General features: G+C 36.0%; 1 protein-coding gene across 1 annotated transcript in view; it reads right to left on the bottom strand.

Annotated features, from left to right (window-relative positions):
• Positions 1-24,827, bottom strand: part of SATB2 (SATB homeobox 2) — a 174,424-nt gene that overhangs the window by 91,637 nt on the left and 57,960 nt on the right. Inside the window, exons 4-6 of the mRNA XM_012726133.1 lie at positions 14,030-14,156; positions 12,746-12,869; positions 1,422-1,524 (exon numbers count right to left, since the gene is read on the bottom strand). Coding sequence (XP_012581587.1) covers positions 1,422-1,524; positions 12,746-12,869; positions 14,030-14,156 — 354 coding nt within the window. The remainder of the gene's footprint in view (positions 1-1,421; positions 1,525-12,745; positions 12,870-14,029; positions 14,157-24,827) is intronic.

Here is a 24,827-nt window from a genome sequence, read left to right as displayed (position 1 = left end):
CTTTACTTATACCTGCCTACCATAAATTGTCATTTGGCCCTTAGATAGGGCCAGTAAACTGTTAGCAAAGCTATGAGTACCTATAATAAAGTATGACAGATGATGTCATAATCATGCAAAATGTGGACTAGAAAGAACACCCAATATTAACCTACTATATCACAAAAAATTCCCCTAGTCCTCTCATCCACTGGTAACATTTGAATTGTATAATATTTGAATTGAGGTGAAAACAGAATTTGTCCAATATTGACATCTTCATAAGGGCTAAAAAATCATCTATAAGAAATGAATGACATAAGTAACATTGTTTTTAAATATTATAACTAATTTTTACTTTTTTTTTTAAGATTTATTTATTTGTGCATACAGAACTGGGGTACAGGCCAGAGGCTCAGGGGCGGCGAGAGGCTTCACCAGACACAGAGTGGGGAACAGAACAGGCAGATCTACGAAGTACACTGCTGAGGGGAGCAGGGGGTGGGTCAGGAGAGGTCTGCCCCGCCATGTGGTCACCTCCGGGGCAGGCGGGAATAGAACTCATGCCGGAAGCGGCTTTAGCTTCTCAGTGCTGTGCTTTAACCCGCTGCACCACCAGGGAGGGCCGACATAAGTAACATTTTTACGTAACAACTGTATTTTCAGTTTTAGACATAATTCTGTATTTACTACTCTATTAGTATTATCTCTACTACTCTATTAAGTATTATTATCAATTATTATGATGGTCTTATAATAACTACTATTGTTTATCAAAAGGGTACAGTGGGTCTGTATTAGTTAGTGCTTATAGCTATCCAGTGACTTAGATACATTCATTATTTCCAATTTTCAGATGAAGAGAGTAAGTCATGGTGGAGTTAATAACATGCTCAGACTCACACAACTAGCTAATGGAAGACAAAAATCTGAATACAAGTGTGCCTGAAGCAAAGTCCCTTTGTTTAAACCATAGCTCCAGAATTATTTCCAAATAATCACATCAAAATTCCCCTTGTGACCAAAAATATATAGGTCCCTCAACAGTCACTCAAATTTGCTAACTGGTACTTAAACTGTAAGTGCTGATTTGATGTGGAATGATTGCTTTTAAATTTTCATTAATTTACTAATACAAATGATTTATTGATTAGGCTTTTTAATTAGACCTTCCTCTCTGAAATGAACCATTCAAATGGTTTCATTTGGCATCTTGTAAGAACTAAAAGCCTCATCTATGATGCTTAGATGCTTTCAATTCGAATACCATTTTAGTTTAGAGGGAACCAATTTGGATCTATTATTGGAAATATTGAGAATCTTACCATTGCAAAGATTACATAAATTTTACTTAAAATAAGCATAAATTTCAAAGAATCAATAATCCCCTGGCCCAAGAAACTGAAAATGGGTTTTAAATACATTTTTTAAATTCAGTTTACCTTTGATCTTCTTATACTTCTTATACCATCTCCCGAACTCCTGGCACTTGGTTGCTGACACGTTGGCATAATATGTGCTATTTACAATGGATGAAATCATACTCTGAAAAGAAAAAAAAAAGTTTTATTTCATAAACACAAATACTCCTTTTAAAGGACAAGAAGGAGCACATTAGAGTCCACACCAGTCTCTTTTGTCTATTTGAAGTCACCCTACAGCAAACAAAACTCTTCAATATTAAACATGGTTATCTAAATTTACTTTCCCTAGAATTTATTCTTGTATGAAGACAGTGATTTCTCCAAAAAGCAATCCTGGGACAATGTCAAAGATGGAGGAGACAGATTAAATGAAACAGGAAAGAACATTTCTGATTTAGGAACCAGAGCAAAAGGTGAGATCAAATGCTTCAGTCTCCATAATCCAAATAATGCCTCAGATGTTTCTGTTCCTCTTCCAACTGCAACAAGCTTACACAGCCAAGAATCTGAGAACATCCGTGCTACACACTGCAGAACAACATTTAGGGAAATAAGTTAAATTAATATAATTTATAGAAACGTGTGATTAGCACTTGTGTGAAAAATTCACCAAATGAAAAAATTAACAGTACTATTTTAGAGCAGGAGAAGCTAAACATAATACTTGAACTGCATTTCAACCAAAAATGAATTAAAGCTAAAACTGTCTGAGTGCTTAAATACATGATCCCTTCTTCTTCCTCTTCCTCATCCTTCTCTCCTCAGTTCTGAATCCCTCAGGATGAATTGTTTGTAATTGAAGTTAAAAGGAAAGAAAAGGGAAGCATAAGCTAACTTACCACTGAAAAATTAAAAATTTTAATTGCACACCTTGAATTCAATTTCCTGCAGAGATATGTTTTCAGTCAATATGGCATGCTTGGACCAACATTTATGACAGATGTTAACTTATACCTGAATTGACTGTGATAGTACATGTGTATGTTTTATATGTAGATTTTATTTCTACAAAGTCTGTCTAAAAACAAATGGAAAAACAACCAAGAGATGCAAATGACCTATGTTAGGTTCTATAACCTAACATATCTCATCTTTCTTTACAAAGATAGCCCCAGATATGGGGCAGTTTAGTGAAATCTTAGAACTTCTAATACACTTCTACAAAGTCATCAAATAAAAGGATAACAATAAATCAAGACTTATTTGCCAGGAGCTTTTTAATGCCAACAGACAGACTTGTATAGATTCTCGTTTAAAAGATCGCCCTCTGTGAGCCCATGTACATCCCCCTCTCTTTTTCAATCACTATGCAATAATGGTGGAAATGGGAATCCTAAGTCAATTTACAACAACCCCTTTGGTGCTTCTACATAGCATATCATTCCCCAGTTGCTGATCTCAATGACAATGTTATTCTCTAAAGGGAGGTAGTAAGGAGAACTTTTTATTCTGAGGATCTGAACACAGTCCTAGGAACACAAAGAGCCAGTATTATCTGAGTGCATCACAAAACTTTCAGAGCCATCTCTGATGCTTTATAGGATGGTTGGAATTCTAATCTTCTAAAGCATCTGGGTGTTTTTATTAACAAAGGAGTAAAAAAAGTTATCTTGGCTTGCTGGGCTAGTTCCCTCTCTAGGCTGAGTTCTTCTCTCCGTCCTAGTACATGAAACCTTTGAGGATAGTAACTTGTCTCTGATTTTTCTCTCTCCTTTATGTCTAATACAGTTTTGATGTGGGATATCTGAATCACGGAAATATAGCAGATGAAAAGGGACACAGATGAAATTAAAAATGCCAAATTAAAATGTCATCAGAATGAAAATTTTCCATCAGCGACACTAGTGTATGTGAATAACTGCAAATGCACTAGTTAGCTCTTTATGTTGTATGTATGAATGTTATCCTCTGGATATATAGCCACAGCCTATAGGAATGAAATTAGATAAACCTTCTATTTATTGCAAAATAAGTCTGCTTTAGAAAGCAGACTAAAATAGAATGGGTGCCTAGAGCTGTCTCTCAATTTCCCATGCCTATAAGACCAGTCAATAAACCCGTATTAATCTGATCCCAGATAATCTACATTTCTTCGACTGTCTAGCCTGCTAGACAATTAGCTCCGGAGGCATCTTCATGAACACTGTGCAAAGGTGGTGTCAATCTATGTTGCAAGAAAATGAATATTTGTGCTCCCACTAGCTCCATCACCAGGTCCTATACTAGAGTTAGTTAGCTAATTAGTTAGTTAGTCACATAACTCTTTTAAAAAGGAGGTGCCTACCTGGAGACTCAATCAAAGTTTTCCTCTTGCCTTCCTTATTATAAATGAGTTTCTGCATTTTTTCATCACAGAACAAAAAATAAATTAAGCTATGAACTGAGCACAGGAATTGGTAGCACATAAAGACAGTTTTCAAATAATAAGAAATTTTAGTCACAAGAAAGGGCTCTTTAAATTTGTGGCATATTTTATTCATATTAAGTTCCTGAAGGCCTTTATACATTGTTGACACTCAAAATAGTTTTGCTGGTAAGAATTTTATAATTCCTCATTAGAGAACCTGTGGTCAGCACTTTTTGAAATTCACCAAAAGAAATAATTGGCAGCGCTGAATAACATACAGAAAAGATATATCTGAGGGATATTTCAACTGAAAGGTTCAGTTTCAAACATGAGTATCATTCCAGTTTTAAACATGAACATTACATTCTCTAATTCTAAATTTAGAATGTTCCATGCTCACAATCTGAGGCTGAATTACTAAGCCTCACAAGAGTACACTCGACATATAATACAATATCATCTTCATGGCAGTGTTAATTTATTTTTTAAAACATTAAAATTTAATTCATTATAAACAAACTGAAAGGAGTTACTACACCCATCACATGTTGACTCTTACTCTATAAGGAATAATGTTCTCCCGAGGTCCTGGGGCACAAAACACCCCAACTGTATTTGCCACATTTCATTCATTCCACAGCTAAATTATTTAAATACTTTAATGTTACTAAAATCATCCAGTATCTTACAATCAATAATATCTTAGACCTGATGAGACACAGTTTCTGCACAATGTAATGAGTAATGATTAAAATCTCTCCTACCTACCACTCTGCCAAAAAAAAAAAAAAAAAAAAACACACATTTCCATTTACTGCTTTTTAAAATATGTATATAATTTTGGTACTTAGTGTTGCTCTTTTATTTTTTCCAATAATTTGTTTAAATGATTCCAGTTTTACTTATTAAAGATTTATTTATGCATAAAGAACTGGGGTGCAGGCAGGAGGTGCAGGGGCAGTGAGAGGATTCACCAGAGACAGAGTGAGGAGCAGAACAGGCAGACTGAAAAAGTACACTGCTGAGGGGAGCAGCAGGAAAGACAGGAGAGGTCTGTGGCGCCATGTGGGTCAGCTCTGGGGCTGGGGATCCAAGTCCACTGAAGTGGCTGCTATTTGCTCACAGTGCTGTGCTTTAACCCATTTTGCCACGAGGGAGGGCCATGTTTTGCAATTATTTTACAGCAACCATACATTTGGACTTTTAAGATTTCCACAACTTTTTGATAAGTGAGCAAAATCTGGGTCTACTTTTTCAATTCAGAAAGCAACAAACTCTTAGGTTATCCATGTGATCCATGCCAAAGCCATAGAAGCACTGACTTTGTTGTTTTTAAAATTTCAATAAAGTGATTATGTTTTACTGAGGCTAATATTAAAATAACTTTGCATTCACTAAGCAGATCCCACTTTGCCTGGTGGTGTCTTGTAAAGACAAGACAAAAGCAAAAAAAAAACACCCTTGCCACAGAGGTTTTCTCTCAGACACAAGGAACAACAGAGTCACAGCTTATGTGCCCATCAGCACCTCATGGACACTGGTTGTAGACAAAAATATTTTATGAAAATATTATGTCTCAAATAGGAAGATTTAAAATGTCTTTCCAATTACTGAAACTTTTGAAAATGTCAGACTTCTTTGTAATTAACATGTGACTTTATATATAAACACTTTCAAAGGGGGAATAAAATTTGCTTCAGTCATTCTGACACACAGTTTGCTACTTATAGTTGAGGTTTCTTTCTTTAAAAAAACTAAGCTGCTTGATAAATCAAAATATATTAGAATTATTACAAAGTTTACTAGATGATTTGAATTTGCTCTAAGCCAAACTGCAAAAGAATATTATAACATTGTTAATAATTCTTATATGGCTGAGTAGATAGCCTGATCTAAAAAACAATCTTTCTTTCAGTTTCCAAGACAAATTTTTGAATTCTTTTTCTTTTTTTACTAGAACACAAAATAGATTTTGTCTGTGATTATAAGGATGCTTCCATTTTTCAAACTGATGGACCAGAAACTCAAAAGAAGCATCTTGTTTAAAGTCAAACAGCGGTAAGAAACCTCACAAAGAAGCATGACTCCTTGCCCACAATGGTTCATGGGTCTCTTAAGAAGAGAAATTAGTGAAAGGAATGAAATATTCACCACTACCTCCCCCAGTAGCACAAGCTCAATAACTGAAATTTCAATTATTTTTTTTAGACAAAGCAAGAAAAAATATTAAAGCATAAAGTTGTAACCTCAGCACCTTCATATGAGTTAGTTAAGATGTTCAGAATCAGAGAAAACTAAGTAGCCTAAAACTAATTTAAACATAATAGGAAATGCAAGAGAATAAACACAGGTTAAGATTATTTGTACAATACACTTTCAAGAACAGAGGATGAACACAACCTCTTCCTCCTCGCCCACTACCCCAAAAGATAAAATAATAGGATATCCTTTACCACTTTACCCTTGGTTTAGTAAGATTTATTTGCTGGAACAGCAATGTTATATTAAAAGTAGTTAGGCTGCCGAAACACAATGCCATTGCTTAAAAAGAAAAAAACAAGGAGCATTTTTAAACCAAAGTGAATGATGACATAGTGTGTCAGTGACAACCACCTGTCTGAAAAAACAAGAGTTCCCAAATGGGGGTAACCTGGAATCGCCTGGCCTCCCTTTCCATCCAGGGCAGGGAGAAGGATGTAGACTATGAGTAATATATGCATCCTTTGTCATTTTCAGCCTGTTTATTCCACTTTGTAATATGTTAAATAACATAATAAACATGAGATTATAATGCTATTTCAATTAAGGTTATTGAAGGCAAAAAAACTGATTTGGAAGAATTTGTTTATCAGGAAAAATCATATAATGTCATTCAGCAGCCTTTTACAATTCTTTTCTATGACTACTTCTGAACTATCCTATAGTAACTGAAACTTTCTGTGATAACTTGGAAGAGCCTTTCCAATGGACTTTGAGGCTAAAAGGACTACATCTGACAGCCCTTCAGATAAGTTGCTGCTGAATGGCTTGCTCCTCTGAGGGCCTCCTCATTTGTGAAATCGGGATACTTACCCCTGCTCAGAGGACTAAGGATTCAGAGAGACAACAACTTGTATTAAAGCGTAAGCACAAGATGTGGTCACTCTCCACTCTGTAATCATGACACATGGTCATCACAGTCACCTGTCTAGGAATGCCTTCCAACTTGTCACTGTGAGACTTTCAACTGTTCATGAGGGTTCAAACTCAACCCACATGAATAACTGAAACAGAGAGTCAGCACAAACATAATTTAGTTGCTCCTGACCAACATGAGCCAGGATGCACTGAAGATGAATAACTGGAACAGTGGGAACTAGCTACTCAACACTGATCCACACAATTGATCAGCCACTGAATTATGAATGTGAAAGTCACCATGATGACAAACTTTGTTGTATGTTACTTTGCCACATCAAAAAAAAAATTTTTTTAAGCATATCTAGAGTCAGAGAGAGTAAGTGTTGGGCAGAGAGACATCAGGCAGTGCATGCATTTATAAATGATTCTTCTTTCAATGCAATTTTCAGTGAATGAAGCTGTTTTTCATGATTCCATTTGATCATCATAATGCCCAATGAGGTGGACAAGGCAAGCACTGTTTGTTCTACTTAAAGATCAAAACCCTGAGGGCGCAGGATTTTCTTTCAACTCTTCCTCAGGCAAGAATACATAAGTCACAAAAAGATGTATGCATAATGTTTTATTCAAATTAGAATAATTAGAGAAAATCATTTAATAATGGAGATGTATACTAAAACAGGTAAATTAGAATGCTTAGTTCAATGAAGCTGGAGGAAGAGACTGAAAGTGGTGACTCAAGGATACCAACAGAAGAGGAAGAGACATCAGCACAAACACACATTTTAAAAGGTGAAATCAGAAACAGACACCTAGACACACAAATAGAATCTATACTTTCTAAGTATAGGCCAGACGGAGAATAGAGCTAAATAGTAACTTCCCTCTTATATACAGATGTATTTGTCTCAGGCTACAGTTGTTGCATTTTGTGGAACTTTCCACTCTTTTCTTCTTCCTTTACATATTTTCTTTTGAACAATAGGCCACTGGGATGTTCATGAAAATATATACTAGCCACTGAAGCATTTTTTTATGTAAGTGCCAAACTCAAGTAAGGAAATAGCAAGTATCGCTTGGCTTAGGGGTAATAAAAAAGAATTATTTCAAATGCAGGCATCTTTTACTCATGAGCTGAGTCTATTTTAAACAGTCCACTAACCTACCTTTGGTTATTTAAATTAAACAGTGTTGAGTGTGCTTCACTTTCTTCTTCCTAGGTTGAAAACTTAGTCCCTATCTCATCTTCACCACTGTATCCCCAGTCCACTATAAAGGGCCTGATTCTTAACAGGGGCTCTTGTAATGTTGGTGGGATACACTGTTGAATTACTGCTTCATCTTGCCTAAAAGAAACTGCATTCTTTTTCACATTGTATTTAGATTTAATCTCCAAAAAAAGGTATTCATTTGGTTCTATGCAAACCACCAGTAAAACAGGCAAGTTTCTCTCCACACTGAAATACAGTCAAGTGAATAATCTGGGATGTTTAAAAGTAATAGTGGCAGAATGAAAGCTGGGAGCCACAATGCATGTCCACGTGGGCTGAAAAGGTTACACCCGTGGGATGTTCCACAATCACACAGCATACCAGAAGCTGAAATTAAATCTCCCCCAAATGTAAGCAATAGAATTAAGCTCCTGTTTGACTGAAAATGTGTAGGTCATCTACTACCAAATTACTGTATTCACTGTTTCTAGTCCAAAGCATCTTAGACTTGCCAAGAACACTGCTAAAATAATAAAACCACATTTTATAGGACTTTATAAAACATTTCTTCATATTTAACTCACTAAACACATTAGAGCAGTAGTTCTCAACAGAGAGTGACTTTGTTCCTCTCCTAGGCCATTTGGCAATGTCTGGAGACATTTTGATTGTCACTATGGGGGTGGGAGGGGATGCTACTGGCATCTAGTGGGTAGAGGCCAGAGATGCTACTAGACTTCCTACAATACACAGGAAAGTCCCACACACAAAGAATTATCCAGCCCAAAAAAGTTAATAGGGCCAAGGTTAAGAACCCTACATTAAAGAAACAGCTATACGGAACATATACATTGTACTAAATGCTGAGGAGACAAACAAGAAGTGACTTATGTGGGCAGTACTTGGAGTGACAGGAACTACAGCTAACACTGACAACAGGCTATGACAAGTGCTGTGAGAGGGGTGTGTGCAAAGCAGAACAAGTAACTACTTCAACTGGGAGGTCACGATACTTCACTAGTAGTGCCTTCCCAGGTAGAATTTGAAAGATGATTTCATCAAGCAAAAGAGAGCAATGCATGCTAGCTAGGAGAAATCACATGTGTAAAAACAAGCATCAAACTGAAGCACTCTAGGGGCACCAGCATTGTGTGCAGGGGCTACCAAAGTCAGAGATTAAAGCTTCCTGGAGTGCCCATCTCACTTGGACAGAGGAGGTTAATAATTTAATAAGTGATGCCTATGGCATTTTTTAAAATATCAAAAACACAGTAAATGGAGTAGAATATAAATTTTGCATGGGTTTTATACATATATACATACACACACACACACACAAACACAAAAGTTTATTTTTACATCATTTTGTGCATTTTTCCATCTCAGTTGCAATCCCTTGGGCTTCCCATCACCAAATCACCCATGTGCCATCACCATAGTCCACTGTATTTCCCTCCCCCCACATTTTTTTATCCCTTTCCCTGCTCCACCCCCACAAAATGTTTCTGGTATATAGCTGTTCATCATTATCATTATTTTCTCGCCTGTTCTGTTATATTGCTACTATGAGAGAAACCATCCAGTATTTTCCCTTTTCTTTCTGGCTTATTTCACTAAGCATGATCTTTTCCAGCTCCATCCATGTTGCTGCAAATAACATGTGTTTCTTTTTTTTTTTTTTTTTTTTGGTTCCATTGTGTATATGTACCACATCTTCTTAATCTAGTCATTCATTTTTGGGCATTTGGGCTATTTCCATTGCGTGGGTTTTGAAAATAACATAAGGTGTTAATCTGATCATGGGATGATACTAGAACTTTGGTGGTGGGGTATGGTAAGACAAGTTAAGGTGTGGAAATGTACTCCTGAAATTTATAGTATTGTATTATTATTTAGTATTACATACAAATGATAAGTCAGTGATGTTTTTATTTTAAAAATAAAGAAAAAAGGGCCCTCCCTGGTGGCACAGCAGGTTAAAGCACAGCACTGAGAATCTAAAGCCACTTCCTCATGAGTTCAATTCAATTCACCCCGAAGGTGACCACATGGTGTGGCAGACCTCTCCTGACCCGCCCGCTGCTCCCCTCAGCAGTGTACTTCGTCGATCTGCCTGTTCTGTTCCCCACTCTTTCTCTGGTGAAGCCTCTCACCGCCCCTGAGCCTCTGGCCTGTACCCCAGTTCTGTATGCACAAATAAATAAATCTTTAAAAAAGAAAAAAGAACACAAGATGTTTCCTTGTTAGATTTATAATGTTAAGGCTACCTGTTAGGTTACTCCCAACCTCAGGAATATTTTGATAAAGGTTAAGAAATGGGTAATGTTCCAAAATAATTAATTCCATGTGTCTGGAGCACCAAGTGAATGCAGGCAGAGGTGGGGAGGTGGCTCTGGTGATAATCACTCTGGCAGTATCATCTTAATAGTTCTAATCGGCTATGATAATGAAGTCTATATTTTCTACAGCCTGGATAAGGGAGTAATTACAGGCTTATAGTAAAGGAAATACAACTGCATTTGCATTGAAGAAAGAGATGGTAGGAGAAAGGCTATGATATAGGATTATTTAAACTATTTGAAATGAGATCTCTTTAGGGATGAAATGTCTCAACAAGGTTATAGCACAAAGAAGGAAGATTTTAGATACAAAAATGATGGAATCCATAGGATTAAATATCACAGTAATGAAGAAGGAACTTTTTAGGCTGGACAATGAGGTGGACACGAAAGTCAGGGAAGAAAGATTTCGTATGAGATGATGATAATCTCATTTCAACCTTTAGCAAACTTTGAAAATTATGTAAAACATGTAGATACAATCATGCCCAACTCAGAGATGAGTTTAACAAGACTCTAAGGGTGAATGGACTTGCCCGGGGAAATCAATGTAGGATAAAGGGCCTGAGATAAGACCTCAGGACTCTCAGCTCCTGACTTGGGTTCTTTCCATTCTAGTTGCCTCTTTAGTCTACTCATATTTATAGTTCTAACCAAACCTCGTATCCATAATAGATCAGTTTGAACCAAGTTTCCATAGGTCTTAGAAGTACTGGATAAAACTCTGAATCAGTGATGATAAATTAGGAGCTTGTCTACCTTCTAAGCAAAGCCCATATTGACTTCAATGTGAGTGCAAGAGACCATTAATTGTGACTATCTGTGAGATTCAGCACAAATGACTTAAAATGTCTGCTTAAATTGTTCTTTATCCAATCTGTTTATTATCAGAAAAATTCAAAATATTTATAACTTCATAAGCAATTGTGTATTGGAATAAAATAAATTTCTAGCAATAAAGCTTTAACACACACACACACACACACACACACACACACACACACACATATATATATATAGGTAGATAGATATATAAAACTTTGGATAAATATTGAAATGGTGTGAATGAAAGCCCCAAACACAAGAGCAAACACAAAACTACTAGTCAAAAATACCCATAGTGTCTGTTTCTATTTAGCTACCTGCCACTTCAGTAATCAGGTCTTCTTCTAAAGCCCAAAACAGTCTCTAAGATACACATAAAATATACTCAGTTTGCACTGATAATATCATGTCCCAATAGCAATATTTGATACAATGTATAGACTACCTGTCCAAGTACTTTATTCCTCATTATATTATTTAGAGTTATAACAGTCCTGATTGTACTTAAAAAGAAACAGGCTCATAAAGTTGAGATTTATAAGACAGGACATGAGTTCAGATCTATCTGATTCCAGAATGCACACTCTTAACCACTGAGCATCCTCTTTCTCTCAAATATCATTATCCGAGAACACAACACAACTTGATGTGCTCATCAAGTTTCTGTCTTTGTCACCTTCCCTGGAACTAGACAGACATGTAATTAGCCCACTGTCTTAAATCAAATGTAGCTGCTCATACCAGGATATGCTTTTCCATTCGTGACTTTAGATAATGTCAACCTGAGTTCACGTCACAACTGTTGTAATCCACTGCCAATAGTATGCACCAAGATATTCTCATTTGCAAAAGTGGAGTCCTAGCCCACGGACAAGATGGAAACCGCAATTCTTTCCTCTATGCTTCTTCCCTTTGATCCTCTCAATTCCTTATTTTTGTGCCTTGAATTTCAGATAAGTCCACTAAAGATGGAGTATCAATCGTTTTTTTCTCACGATACATTTTTATGTACTGAATTCATTATAAAGCCTCTACATACATCTCTTTCTGTGTCAGACAGGGAATAAACTTAAAAATAAGTAAGTATGCCTTATTTATTTTTGAATATTTTGGTATGACCAATTAATTCCACTGACCAAAGAAAACAGCAATTTAGCAGAGGAGGTCTGAAAATTGCTCATATTAGCAAGCTGAGGTGGATAGAGGACTTCTGTATGCCTTGATTGCTTGACCTATGAAATGGACATTGATACTTGTCTTCTATGATATATGCAAGAAGTTAATAATTGTGAACATAAGAGTTTAATAAACCCCAATCATATTAATGGGCTCAAAATGTGATGACTTCTACACTACAACAAAAAGTTCTACATATTTTATCCACCTAAAATATAGTGACTCTATAGATAAAAGACAGATGTCTGAATTAGAGTGCCTCACTATTAGTCAAACCACCAGTGACTTTCCACATCTCCCAGAACCCCATGTGGAGGCACTAACCTGGGAGAGAGGGCATTCTTTGGCTAATGTGCTCTGGTTCATCTCTTTGAGCAGTTCCTTTAAGGCATTGCGGACTGTGGCGTGGTTCCACTGCTCCGCAGGCAAGTCTTCCAACTTCGAACAACTGGAAAACAAAGTAGGAATAAACGATATGAAAACCGTAATAAAGGGTCCCAACTACAGAGGTCCTAAGATTAATGGCCACTCCCAAGTCCTGCATCAGTATCAGAAGGACCAATAAAGACAGAGTTTAATATGGACCCCATAAATGAAGGAAGGGGAGCAGAACTGTTTCTTTAAGACTTGATAGATACAACCTAACACATTCTCTTTAAGTAAATTGTCACACTTGCTTAATGGTCACTTTGAATATGAATAAATGCTAATTTTCAAATATGGTTTTTCCAATTTGTTGATAAAAATAACAGGCATTGTGATTGATTATAAACTTTCATAATACAAACTTAGTTGCTATACAGTCTTAAGGTTAAATAGAAACAAATATTCTATCATATCTGAAGTTTGAAGGTCCACCCTTCATCTACATAGAACAATTCAGACATGTTACTTTCCAAACCAAAAAACAAAAACAAAAACAAAAATCAAAAACAAAAAAAATCTTTTACAAGAGGATACTAAAGCATTCTTAGACAAGTACAGGAACATTGGGTTCCTAGTCAAGTGGCAATTCTCCAAAAGGTACAAATTCAAAACCTCTGCACTACAGGACAATAGCCCTTAAATCATGTGACTAGAGAACACTTGACAAGAGCAGAAAAACTCTAAATTCTTTAGAATCATAACTTGTTCTGGATGAAGCACCTGAAAAAGAAGAAATCAATCCCAGAACCTCTGCAGGTTACCAGGAAGATACCCAGTGCCATCATCTTCTTGGTGAGCAGGCTACACAGGCACAAAACTCACCACTGCTCACAAAAACCTGAAACAGCAGAGGTGTTTATTCTTCAAATACTATGTACTAAGCTAACCAGGCAGAGAAACCCATTAAATTAGGGGCTGTGGAAAGTTTCCCCTTTAAGAGCTGAAGATTTTTAATGATTTATCAAGGTTACCACTTCACTGCTTCTGAAAACAGAACATAAAACAGTTGGAATGTAGACCATAAAGATGCCTAGTGTGGTGCCCCTCCTTCTCTTTCTCTTTTCCCATTTCATTCAATGTCTAGAAATTAACAAAAACAGGACATACTGATCTCTGAAGTGCCTCTATGATCGACAGAGCAGCTCCTAGAGTAAAGAAAGGCAGATGTTCAGAGACACCCACCTTTGTAATTGGATTTTCAACGTCACAACATGATAGACATCTTGCAACATGTCGGCCACTGTTGCATCTGGTGCATCTGTCACATAACTGAGGGGGAGAGGGTTCCACCTCCCCAGCTTGATTATTCCTGCACAGGGAAGAAAAACATAATAAACACAAATCTGCTATTTATTAAACCTTCCCATTGTTTGTTCAATGTTAAGAAGGTCATTCAATAGTCAACATTCAAGGCCCACTCAGAGATATTTTACAACCAGCTCAGTGCAATAACCTATTTCTTTCTGGTTGACAATTGAGTGAGTTAACTATACAGGAAGATGAGAATGAGAGGATGAGGTTTAATCATGGACAATTGGTTCTTTTATGTTTTCCTGTTTCTTAAATTACTTTGAAAACCATACGGATACTTCCTTCCCCCAAAGTCTTGTTTCACATTCTAACTTAAGACTGATGCTAAATATACCAAACTGCTGATTTCACAGACAAAAAAAAAAAAAAGAAAGAAAGAAAGAAAAAAAGAAGGGGGGGGAGCTTTAAGTAAATATAAGATTGGATTTTGAATTGTACAAGGAAATTCCTGTGTGTGGGCTCAGCGCACACACAGTCACATCCTGATTAAGGTGTGATCCCAGTGTGAATAGCGTTTGGGGCTGATGAGCATTTGGAGCAGTTAGGAGTTCACTTCCAGATTCTCATTTCAGGAGGCAGAGGAGTTGTTTTCCAATAGTACAATGATTGACCACAGATCAGAAATAGCAGAAATGCCTTAAGTTCAGGCTCTCTCTCTTCTTTCTTTTTTGCTTTTAATCGTCATCTCCTTTTAGAATGACAAAAGTACCTTCCCCTGTGGGTTTCCTGCTACATATGGTAACATGAATGACAATGAAGAGAGAATAAAAGTCCAGGCAAATATAGAGTACATGGAGGCGTGATTTTAGGACTATCCTTGTTAGAGTGAAATGCATAGAGGGGCTTCAGCTACACGTGGTGAAAATGCTCACACATTCATCAAAAGAACCCATTTTACCTACTACATGGGGCACACATAACAATAATTAGGGGAGGGGGAATAAAGAGAACCCCATTTTACAGATAACAGAACAAGAATTTTATGTGTATGCTGCGAAAAATTCATGGTTCCGAGAATGTCACAAATAGTTACATATAAAATTATCTGTTTTAGTGACAGAAGATAAACAGCATTTTTAATGACATCGTTCTTTAAAAATGTGCTTTTTATCATCAAAAAGAGAGAACACCTGTATACCCAAGTGACCTTTAAAATACTTCACAAAATGATGCTTTTTAACTAGGGAGCAAAATTCTAATGGTAGGAAAATGAACTTTCTGGTCAGGGGATGTCCTGTCCAAGATAAAACAAATGAATGCACAATGCTTGACATAATGCTTGAAAACAGGGGGTAAACAGAACAAAAATATTAAAATGATGCACTGTTTCAGTATTAAGATTTAACAATCTGGTGCTGAATATGCTGCAATATAAATAGTGCCTGGACTCAGATCCAATAAAGTAACACAGCTCTCATTCATAGTACCGTATGTCTCCAGTTCTGGCTCCTTAAGTCCTATTTCACTTGCCAAGAAAAGCTGTTTTCTTGTGGGGATAGTTTCCCTAACATTCTCTCCCTTGACAATGAAAAGTGCACAGCAAGCAGCATGTAGCAGTCATGAAGTGAACATCCAGGGCCCACTGGACAGCCACACCCAATGGCTACATGTGCTCTTGAGTCCTGTCACCCCACTGATATTGGGGAATACTTAAATAATAACACAGAGCATGTCTATCACACTACCTGTTAAAAAAAAAATCACAACTTCAAATTCCTTTCAAAAAGCATTCCCATGGGATAAGGACCATACTTTGAAAGTATATTTTATTATAAGAGACTAGAGAGGGGGGAAATGACATTGGCAGTTGTGTACTATGTCAGGCAGGTAGAAAAGGAAGATCTTGAGGGTCATTTTAATTAGTACAAATATGCAAGCTAAAAAAAAACTAAACAAATTTAGCAAACTTCAATGCACAACTCAAGACATGCAGTTATGCTTCTGTATCATGGTTCATCCCCTTTTCCTGTTCAGTAATGTTCCCCTGTAAGGATATACCACAATACAGTCCAACAACAGAGCATCTGCGATTTCACACATATAAAATACAAGAATAGGCAAGACTAATCTGTGGAGTTCAGAGTCCAAAAGTAACTACCTGCAAAAATCAGGGGCAATTGACAGGAAAGGTAAATGGGAATTTTCTTATTTTGCCTGGGTATGAAATTTGACAAAATTCACCAAATTGAACACTTAATATGCATACATTTTATTGGATGTGTTATACCTCAATGGGAAAAAAAAAAAACAAACAGTGGAAGGGAGGAATTGCTACAGGAAATGGTAGACAAATCACTCTCCTGGAAATAGTAACCTCCCTGTAAGTAAATTCTCTCCCCATCTTGATGAGCCGGAAGAGACTTGTTTGGGCTGGAATTAGACACACACAGGTGTCTTCAAAACTCTTAATACAGAGAGCAGCTGCTACAGGTTGGTTTCCACATCTTGGAAGAGAGCTGTTGACAAATGCTATTTTCAGGCAATGGTAAGTGGTATGTACTTTTTCTTTTCCCCACACACATATTGACTAACCTGGATGGCCCTAGAAGTCATCTTTGCTGAGCTAACTAATAAGGTCTACATATGCAAGATCTGTTGGCTAGATTTGTCCAGAAAACTGTGATCCTCCCTCAAGGTAGGAGCTTACAGTAACTTTTTAACAAGTATTTCCTCCAAACAAGGTCTCTATCAAATGCATTAACCCTCTTTGGCCATGCAGTCCTTAGACATATTCCTCCTTCTCTAAAATAAAATAGACAAAAATATTACTTGAGCCAGTAATCAAGTGTTAATTGAGGAAATCTAATTGGGAAACATTATACCAAAGTGACTAAGAATGATGGCTTCCAAATCAAACTGCCCCTGTTCACATCTGACTCCTCCAACTTCTAGCTAGTTACTCAATTTCTTAATTTCTCCATACCGCAGCCCCTCACCTGTAAAATGGAACAATGAGAGTACTGATTTCATAGATAAGACTCTGTAAACTAAATGGACAGAACCTGGATATAATTTATCTTAATAATTGCCAAAGATTTTTAGTTTTATAGTGATTTTGATGTTTTTAATGCTTCTTAGAGGGAAGACATCGTTGCTGTATTTCAAAAAATATCAACTCAAGGATTTGCTTGGCTTCATTATCTTTCTGCCTCTAATTCAATCATGTGACAAGGAAAGATCTTCATTATTTTAAATAACAAAGGACCAAGCATCAATTATGCCCACACCTTCTATTCCCACCCGCCCCCCCCCAGCCCCATTTCTTTCTTCCACTTGTGTTTCCCACTGCTTCCTGTACTTTTACTATAAGGTTCAGATCTTCAAATACTTTAAAACAAAACATCATCATAATGTTGATCTTTCCCCTCAGCCTCCTCTTATGTGTACCATCAAATGTACAGGAAGTATACTTCCAACTTCTCCATCAGACCTTCATCCCTAGATATCTTTCAAGTTTTTCCACGAGGAAATGGAGGCTCAGAATGGTGGGGTTACCATGAGTAATACAGTAGTAGTGTAGGAAGTAACAGGACCTACATCACTGCAAATACCAAACTCTCTCTTTTCTTAGTATCCCGTTATGTCACACTGGTTCTAGGGTAAGGTACATCAGAAGAAAAGACTGGAAAAGATCTGACTCAAGTTTTAGAAGGCCTGGAGTGCTCTTCTCAGCAGCATATTGCACAGCTCAGTGGTCAGGAGCAAGCTGAGACATCAGGTATGAGTTTACATCCAGGCCTTCCTTCTTTATCAGTGTGAGACTTTGGGTGAGTTAACTTTCTCCAAGTCTCAATTTGGAACTGTAAAAGAAGGACGCTATAAGTGAAAAAGATGATCTTTCACTGGGACTGGCACACAATAACTGCTTGGTAAACATCAGGAAAAAGAGTTCTTTAAAAGTTCTTGAGTGTGCACATAACACCCTCAAAATAGTGCTATAGAAAGCCATAATAACTGGTGCTGGAATGCAAGTAGATTAAAAGAAGGAAGCATTCTGAGGGAAGGAAAAGAGCTAAAGTAAATCATATAGGTATGTCTAATTACAACCACAACAGCCTCGTACTGGATTCTAAAGAAAGATACAGATTCTACCAGCTATTAGAGTGCCTGGAAGAAGCAAAAAGAACAGGCCATGTGTTCATTGGGGATAATATCTGACACATAGTATTTTAGAAATATCAATAAAAATGTAATAGCTGCAAGAATATAGCCATTGGTTCCAATGCTCACTCTGTACAAGTAAAGAAAGGAAAAACACTAGTGTTGATTAAATTAGATATTATATAATACCTCCAGCCTAGCCGAGGCATTACAGCAGATGCTCAATAAATGGTCATTCCCCTATCTTCTCTGAATATTTGTCATACTCTCACACTGTCTAAAATACTGATCACCAAACTTTACTTTTAGAATACATATTCCTCAAATTCTGCCACAGGAGTGATTTCAGCCCTGATCAGTGCAGCCTGAAGTAATCCCTTTGCTACATAGCTGCACACAGAATGTTCTTATGTAGCTGCTTTATCACTATATCCCTTTATGTATACTTTATAGTCTACAGTTTCTTTCAAACTATGAGGGCAGTTAGGGATCAGTATTCTACCTGGAACTAAAATGAAGATCGGAAATGAGTAAACTTTCAGGGGCATCAGCGCCTGGCTGTCAGGACTAGCCCTGGGGCTTCTTCTGACACATTTTTAACTACTGGACCAGTAACTTTCTACTCAGTTTGTCCATGTGCCAATGACCAACCGACCACAAGAGGGTCCCCCCCAAAGGGAAGGACCAAAAACAAGTTCATGGTTTTGAGGTAAGGTTTTGACAATACCTAATAAAGGAATATATGAAGCCGATGAACAAGCAAGTGACAAGGCCCAGAAAACTGAAGCGTCAACTACCTTTGGGGCTTCTCTGGAAAAAATCATTTTCCACACAGTTTCATTTCACACAGAAACACCGTTTCCCAAATCATCTTTTCTATTTCCAAGGAATTTATCATCTGAAAACATTTAGAAAATGCCTGGTGCTCAGGACTGTTACAGATGCAGTTTCAGGTCTTTGACTCACAAATTATAAGGCTTAATTTTGGGGCTGAAATTCATACAAATGTTAACATGATTGAATTGAGCACAACATAAATAAAATTGTTTATATCCAGACAAATCTGTTCACTAAATACAGAGGACCAATCCATTCTTTGTGTAATGCCTTTAGACCAAATAACAAGATGCAATTGTAGGAAAATTTCCCGTTAGTGACATAAAATTAGACTGGGAATGGAGGCAATTTCTGTCTAAAATTAAAATACATAATACAATGTACAGTATTCTACCAGTCAGAGCTGATATTTCCCAAGAAGACCCTACCAATGGTTGTTTGGGTTCATGTTTTTGCTACTTTTATCAGTCTGTAACCTACCTCAAAAAAATCAAATACTCTTTCTTCACAGTAGATGCATATTGTATTTTACTAGTATTATTTACCTTTAACTATGTAAAGACAAGAGAGGTAATAATTCACACCACAATTCATCAATTTCTGATTTAAGGTTTTAGAAATTCAGTCAATTCTGAGCATCAGATAAAATGTGGTGACAATATTGTATCAGAATATACATCAGAAATATTTGTGTTGAGCTTATTCATTCATTTAACAATTTTTTTTCTTTTGTGTTTTTCCAGCCTAAGTCACTAAGAAGCAAAGATAACACAATATACACTATCCCTGCAATTATGGAGCTCACAATTGAGTAAATAAGCTTATCATTGCTAAACACTTAGCCAAGAGAAACCACTCTTAAATCAAAATGATGGATTTTACCCCTGACCACCAAATATGAGAAATATTTAATTTATGACAGCCTCCAACAGATCACCTATAAAATACACAAGAATAATTCTGTTTGCAATGGCACATTGATGCCGATAAAGTCAGTCTGTATTGGATATGATGTAGAATAAAGCCCACAAATCAATCTGTGAGACAGATACAGGAACCCAGCAAGATATCAGCGGTATTCTTATAATGCAACTGTATGAATAATTTTATTTCAGGTACATTTTAACATTAATTTTTAAAGCAAAATGAAAAGGGAAATTAGCTTTCGTATCCAAAGACTAGGCTTATGTATCTCATAACTCCCTGGAAAAGATCTCAGCAAAAGTGTATCAATAAAAACCCCAGTCAACTAACTAAGCCTTGGGGCTTCTTGTTCGTTGTATTATTTCTACAATATGCCAACTGCTGATGAGGACCCTTGTAAAAATAGGATAACTCAAAACATTGATTGAATCTGTTATCCTGCTCAGAGTGGTCAAGTCCCTATGCTATAGCACATAATTTTCTGTTATTCAGCTGTGCTTTATTGAAGAAATTAAAAACTGTCTGTCCTATATAATAAGAATATAGAATTATTTACCCATAAATTAGATCACAGGAAACCACTATGAGCAGTATAACATAACTCAACCTATGTTTCTAACCTGTACCCTGAGTGTGATATATCATCAAATTATAGTAGTATAAAGGCATAAATTGTAGTTACTACTGTTAAACCTGTTGTAGGAGTGATTCAATGAGAAAAAAATAGGAAAACAAAAAACAGTGGTGTACATAGTGCCTTCTTTACTACATTGCTCAACAGTACCCCAATACAAATTAACAAAGCAAACAAGACTCTTCTACACCATCCGCTTTAATTTTAATGCAAAATTAATTTTAAATTAATTTTACATTATTTTATTTAATTAATTTTAAAGAAAAATTTAACTTTGAAATCTATATTTCAAATGGTTTACATTAGGATAAAAGAAAATAAAAAATGTAATAATATTCTTTCAGTATCTGACTTTATTCTGAATAATTTAAATAATTTAATGAAAGCCTCAGAGCACACTTGTTTAGGAACCTACAATACTCTCAAAACTGTTTTTATGACAATACAAAAGAAAACACCAGACAAAAATAAATAATTCAACTATCAGAAGGCTGAGGCTTTAGTATTATATAAGTTTATCTAAAAATCAGAAAATACACACAAACAACTCCTCTATATGTAACAATTACAATGGTAGGTATTACTGACAAACAGAAATGATATAGGTTTTTACTCTTCAAGAGCACTAACAGTTACTCCTAAAGGATATTTGTATCTTCCTGGGCAAATGGTCTTCAGGAACATTATTAACATTAAAAAAAAAAAATAAGAAATTCAAAGCAGTTTCTGAACATACTATAGTAATATACAACTATTTGCCAATCTTGAACTCACTTCCTCCATACACAGCAGAAACATTCTACTAAAAGATACACACACACACACACACACACACACACACACCACCATTTGGTGTCTTGTAATTCTATACATGGCTTTTACATTTTGCAGCATAGAGATTTTGTCTCGTGTAATAGATGCTGCTTCACATTTGGGAAACGTTATGTTATAACCCTGACTTTTATTAGATTATTTAATATAAGCACTAAGTAACTAGACTAAATTAATAAAAAACCCTATTGAAAAAAAAAAAAAAAGAGAGAGAGAGAGAGAGAACAAAATTATTCCACAAATTAAATAAAACTTTCTGAAGTTGGTATTTTAGAAACCTTTATTTAATTTTCAAAATTCCAATTCTTCTGAAAAACAGCCAAAATATTGGTCAGGATATGAAAAAAATATGGTTGGTGTTTAGTTATTTATTTCATAAGAGTGTATTTAAAACTATTACATGCAGGAATAGGACAAATGAGAAAGAAAAGTGTTATAAGAAATTATTTGGGATAGGTTCTAAGCTTCTGTCACTGGTTAAGAAATATTTCATCTGGTATGTATTTTCTTATAATTGTTCTAAGTTTAATCACTATCTGAGAGCTTTGAATTAAAGGGATAATTTTGGCAGGTAACGCAAACAAACTTTTTTCCCTCCTTTCTATTCTGAAATACATTTACATAAAGAGATTTCCCTCTAGCATTTGTCCCCTTAAAATATCTTCAATAATCAAAGACACAGGGGGAAAAAATATATTCTTTTAAACATACTTCACTACATTCTAGCAGATGCTATTCATAATTTATGTTTAACCAGTATTTCTGCATCCTCTGGGGTAAAACATATCCACTGAAGATCTAAAAATACAGTTGCCACACATATTTCCCATCCTAATTAATGACATGTATTCTTTTCAGATGGGAGCTGGAATGTTGTGACAGGTTTTCCTAAGAACCTGGTTCTCCAGGTACTCTACCACTGAGCTCAACACCCTTGGAAGTCCTATCAATGCATGCTCCCAATTATATACCCCAGAAATGTCCTTCAGGCATTTTCTGTTTCCTATAATTTAGGGTTACATAATATCTGATCTTAAGGGCAATATTATGATGGCATGTTGATTATCAAAGAAAATGTTGCCATATAATACGAAGGCAAAAAGTATATTCATTTATATTGTACATTTTTATTCATGTTCCAACTAACCTGATTTCACAGTAATTTGTTAAGAAACTTTAAGACATGGAAGCAAATATGGCTATAACTATTACAAAAAAGCAACTGCTTTTGGTTTGATGGGGTTTACTGTTTTGTTTTATGTTTATTTTTTTGGTCCCTTTACGAACATTTTAGTAATTTTTAATTTCAGTACATTTCCATATATACTGTACTAAATCTAATAATGTACATGTTTTTCAACCTTCATGTTTTTCATTCAACGTAGGATTCACAGTTTTTAGATACTAATTTTTAGAAATGTCATATTTAAAGACTGCAAACTGAACTTTTAAACATGTCACAACCATTTTAATGAGTATAATAAAGATGCTAAGGGCCCAATACTTTGGTGGTGTACTCTCATTAACAAAAATTTATTGAATTGATGAAAGTTAGAACTGTAGTCACAATATACATGGTGATGAACAATGGTCTTTTTGAGTGCCCTGAAATATTTGGCTGTGTAAAAAAAAAAAAAATGCCATCTATATTAATGTGCAACTGAACTATGGTAGAAACTTAAGAGGTTATTCCTGACAGGATGTCTAGTTATCCCATAGTAGCTGACTGGAGAAGATATGGAAGTTGGGGAAGATCAGAAATACATTCTTTTTTATCTCATTCCCAGGAATGTTGTCAGTGTTACTTTGTTGAGAGTGGTCATATTAAGTAAACAGATCCCAAGTTCATCCCTGAAGCAGTTACAGGCACACTGGAACTAAAACCCATATGACAGGCCCTCCCTGGTGGCGCAGCGGGTTAAAGCACTGCACTGAGAAGCTAAAGCCACTTCAGCATGAGTTCGATCCCTGCCGCCAGGGAGGTGACCACATGGCACAGCAGACCTCTCCTGACCTGCCCGCTGCTCTCCACTCTGTTTCTGGTGACTCCTCTCACTACCCCTGCACCTCTGGCCTGTACCCCAGCTCTGTATGCAAATAAATAAATCTTTAAAAAAAAAAAAAAAAGATGGCATAATTATAACAGATAAGCTGCATTTAAAATTATAAAGTGACGTATAAACATATGCTGGAATTCATGAATTGTAAGTTAACCTAGAAAAAGTAAGCATTACATCTTTTTGAGAATGTTTGTAAAGGAAAGTTCCTTTACTTAAGCAAAAACATGAAACTCCTAAAAACATCGTTGCTAACAAGGTAAGTCACCTGATGTAATCAAAACAATCAGGGATTAGAAGGTTTTTGTAGCTCAGTGACTAGGGCAATCACCTTATCTTTCTGAGTCTCCACATTACCTCTTCAAGAGTATTCTCCATTAGCTAAGTGGAGGAATCAGGAACTGCATTTCACCACCCACCCTCTGTGAAGGCAGGACACTAGGATTCTCTGCTCTTGTACATACGTATGGTCTCATAGGACTGTAAACTACAGGGGCTGAAACCCTCAAACCAAATCTCTACACGCCTCCGAGATTTACTCATCTCCCCCTTGCAGCTCTAACATCCCTAATTAAAACGGGGCTGCCCAAGTAAAAGGGGAACTAGTAATGCCCACTTTGGTTACTATCTTTCAAATGTTTTTCTTGAGGTATGTTGACATATTATTATCATTTTTAATACATAGTAAGCCTTTAAAACCATGAAAATAAACTCAACATTTAATTGGTAGATTGATTTTTGTTTCGTTAAAATTTTATTTCTCTGTTAAAAAAATGGCAAGCACCCAGCTTTTTGTTTCTCAGGGAGGGCTCATTTTTAAACTTTCAAAGTATAGTAAACAACTTCTATATTCAGGATAATTGAAGGTCTGCGAGTTGGTGAGCAAAACAACAATTGCTTTCATATCAACCAAAAACAGGAACGTAGCTCAATCAAGGACTTTATTTTTTTACTTAATATCATTCTGCCAACTGCAATTCTTACTAAAATAACAAAAGCAGCTGCCTACAGACTATTAATGAACTATAACCTAAATTTAAAAGAATATGTTCATTACTTCTTTACATTAAAATTATTAGATAGGCTCTATTTTCCCAGGTTATTCAATGTGTTAATGAAAGGCAATAACAGTCATTAGAAAAGTGAGATAGCTCAGATCAATTTTGCATTTCCATGATACCAAAGAAAAGGAATAAATTGTATGTATTCACAAATAAATCATTTCTTCACCTCAATGATTTATTTGTATATTGCCAACTAAGCCCCTCGCATTACCCACACATGG

The sequence above is a fragment of the Condylura cristata genome, unplaced genomic scaffold (assembly GCF_000260355.1).
Source record: "Condylura cristata isolate star-nosed mole 26May11 unplaced genomic scaffold, ConCri1.0 scaffold00002, whole genome shotgun sequence".
Lineage (NCBI taxonomy): Eukaryota > Metazoa > Chordata > Mammalia > Eulipotyphla > Talpidae > Condylura > Condylura cristata.
Note: the sequence above shows the minus strand (reverse complement) of the source record. Positions and strands in the feature narration are given on the sequence as shown.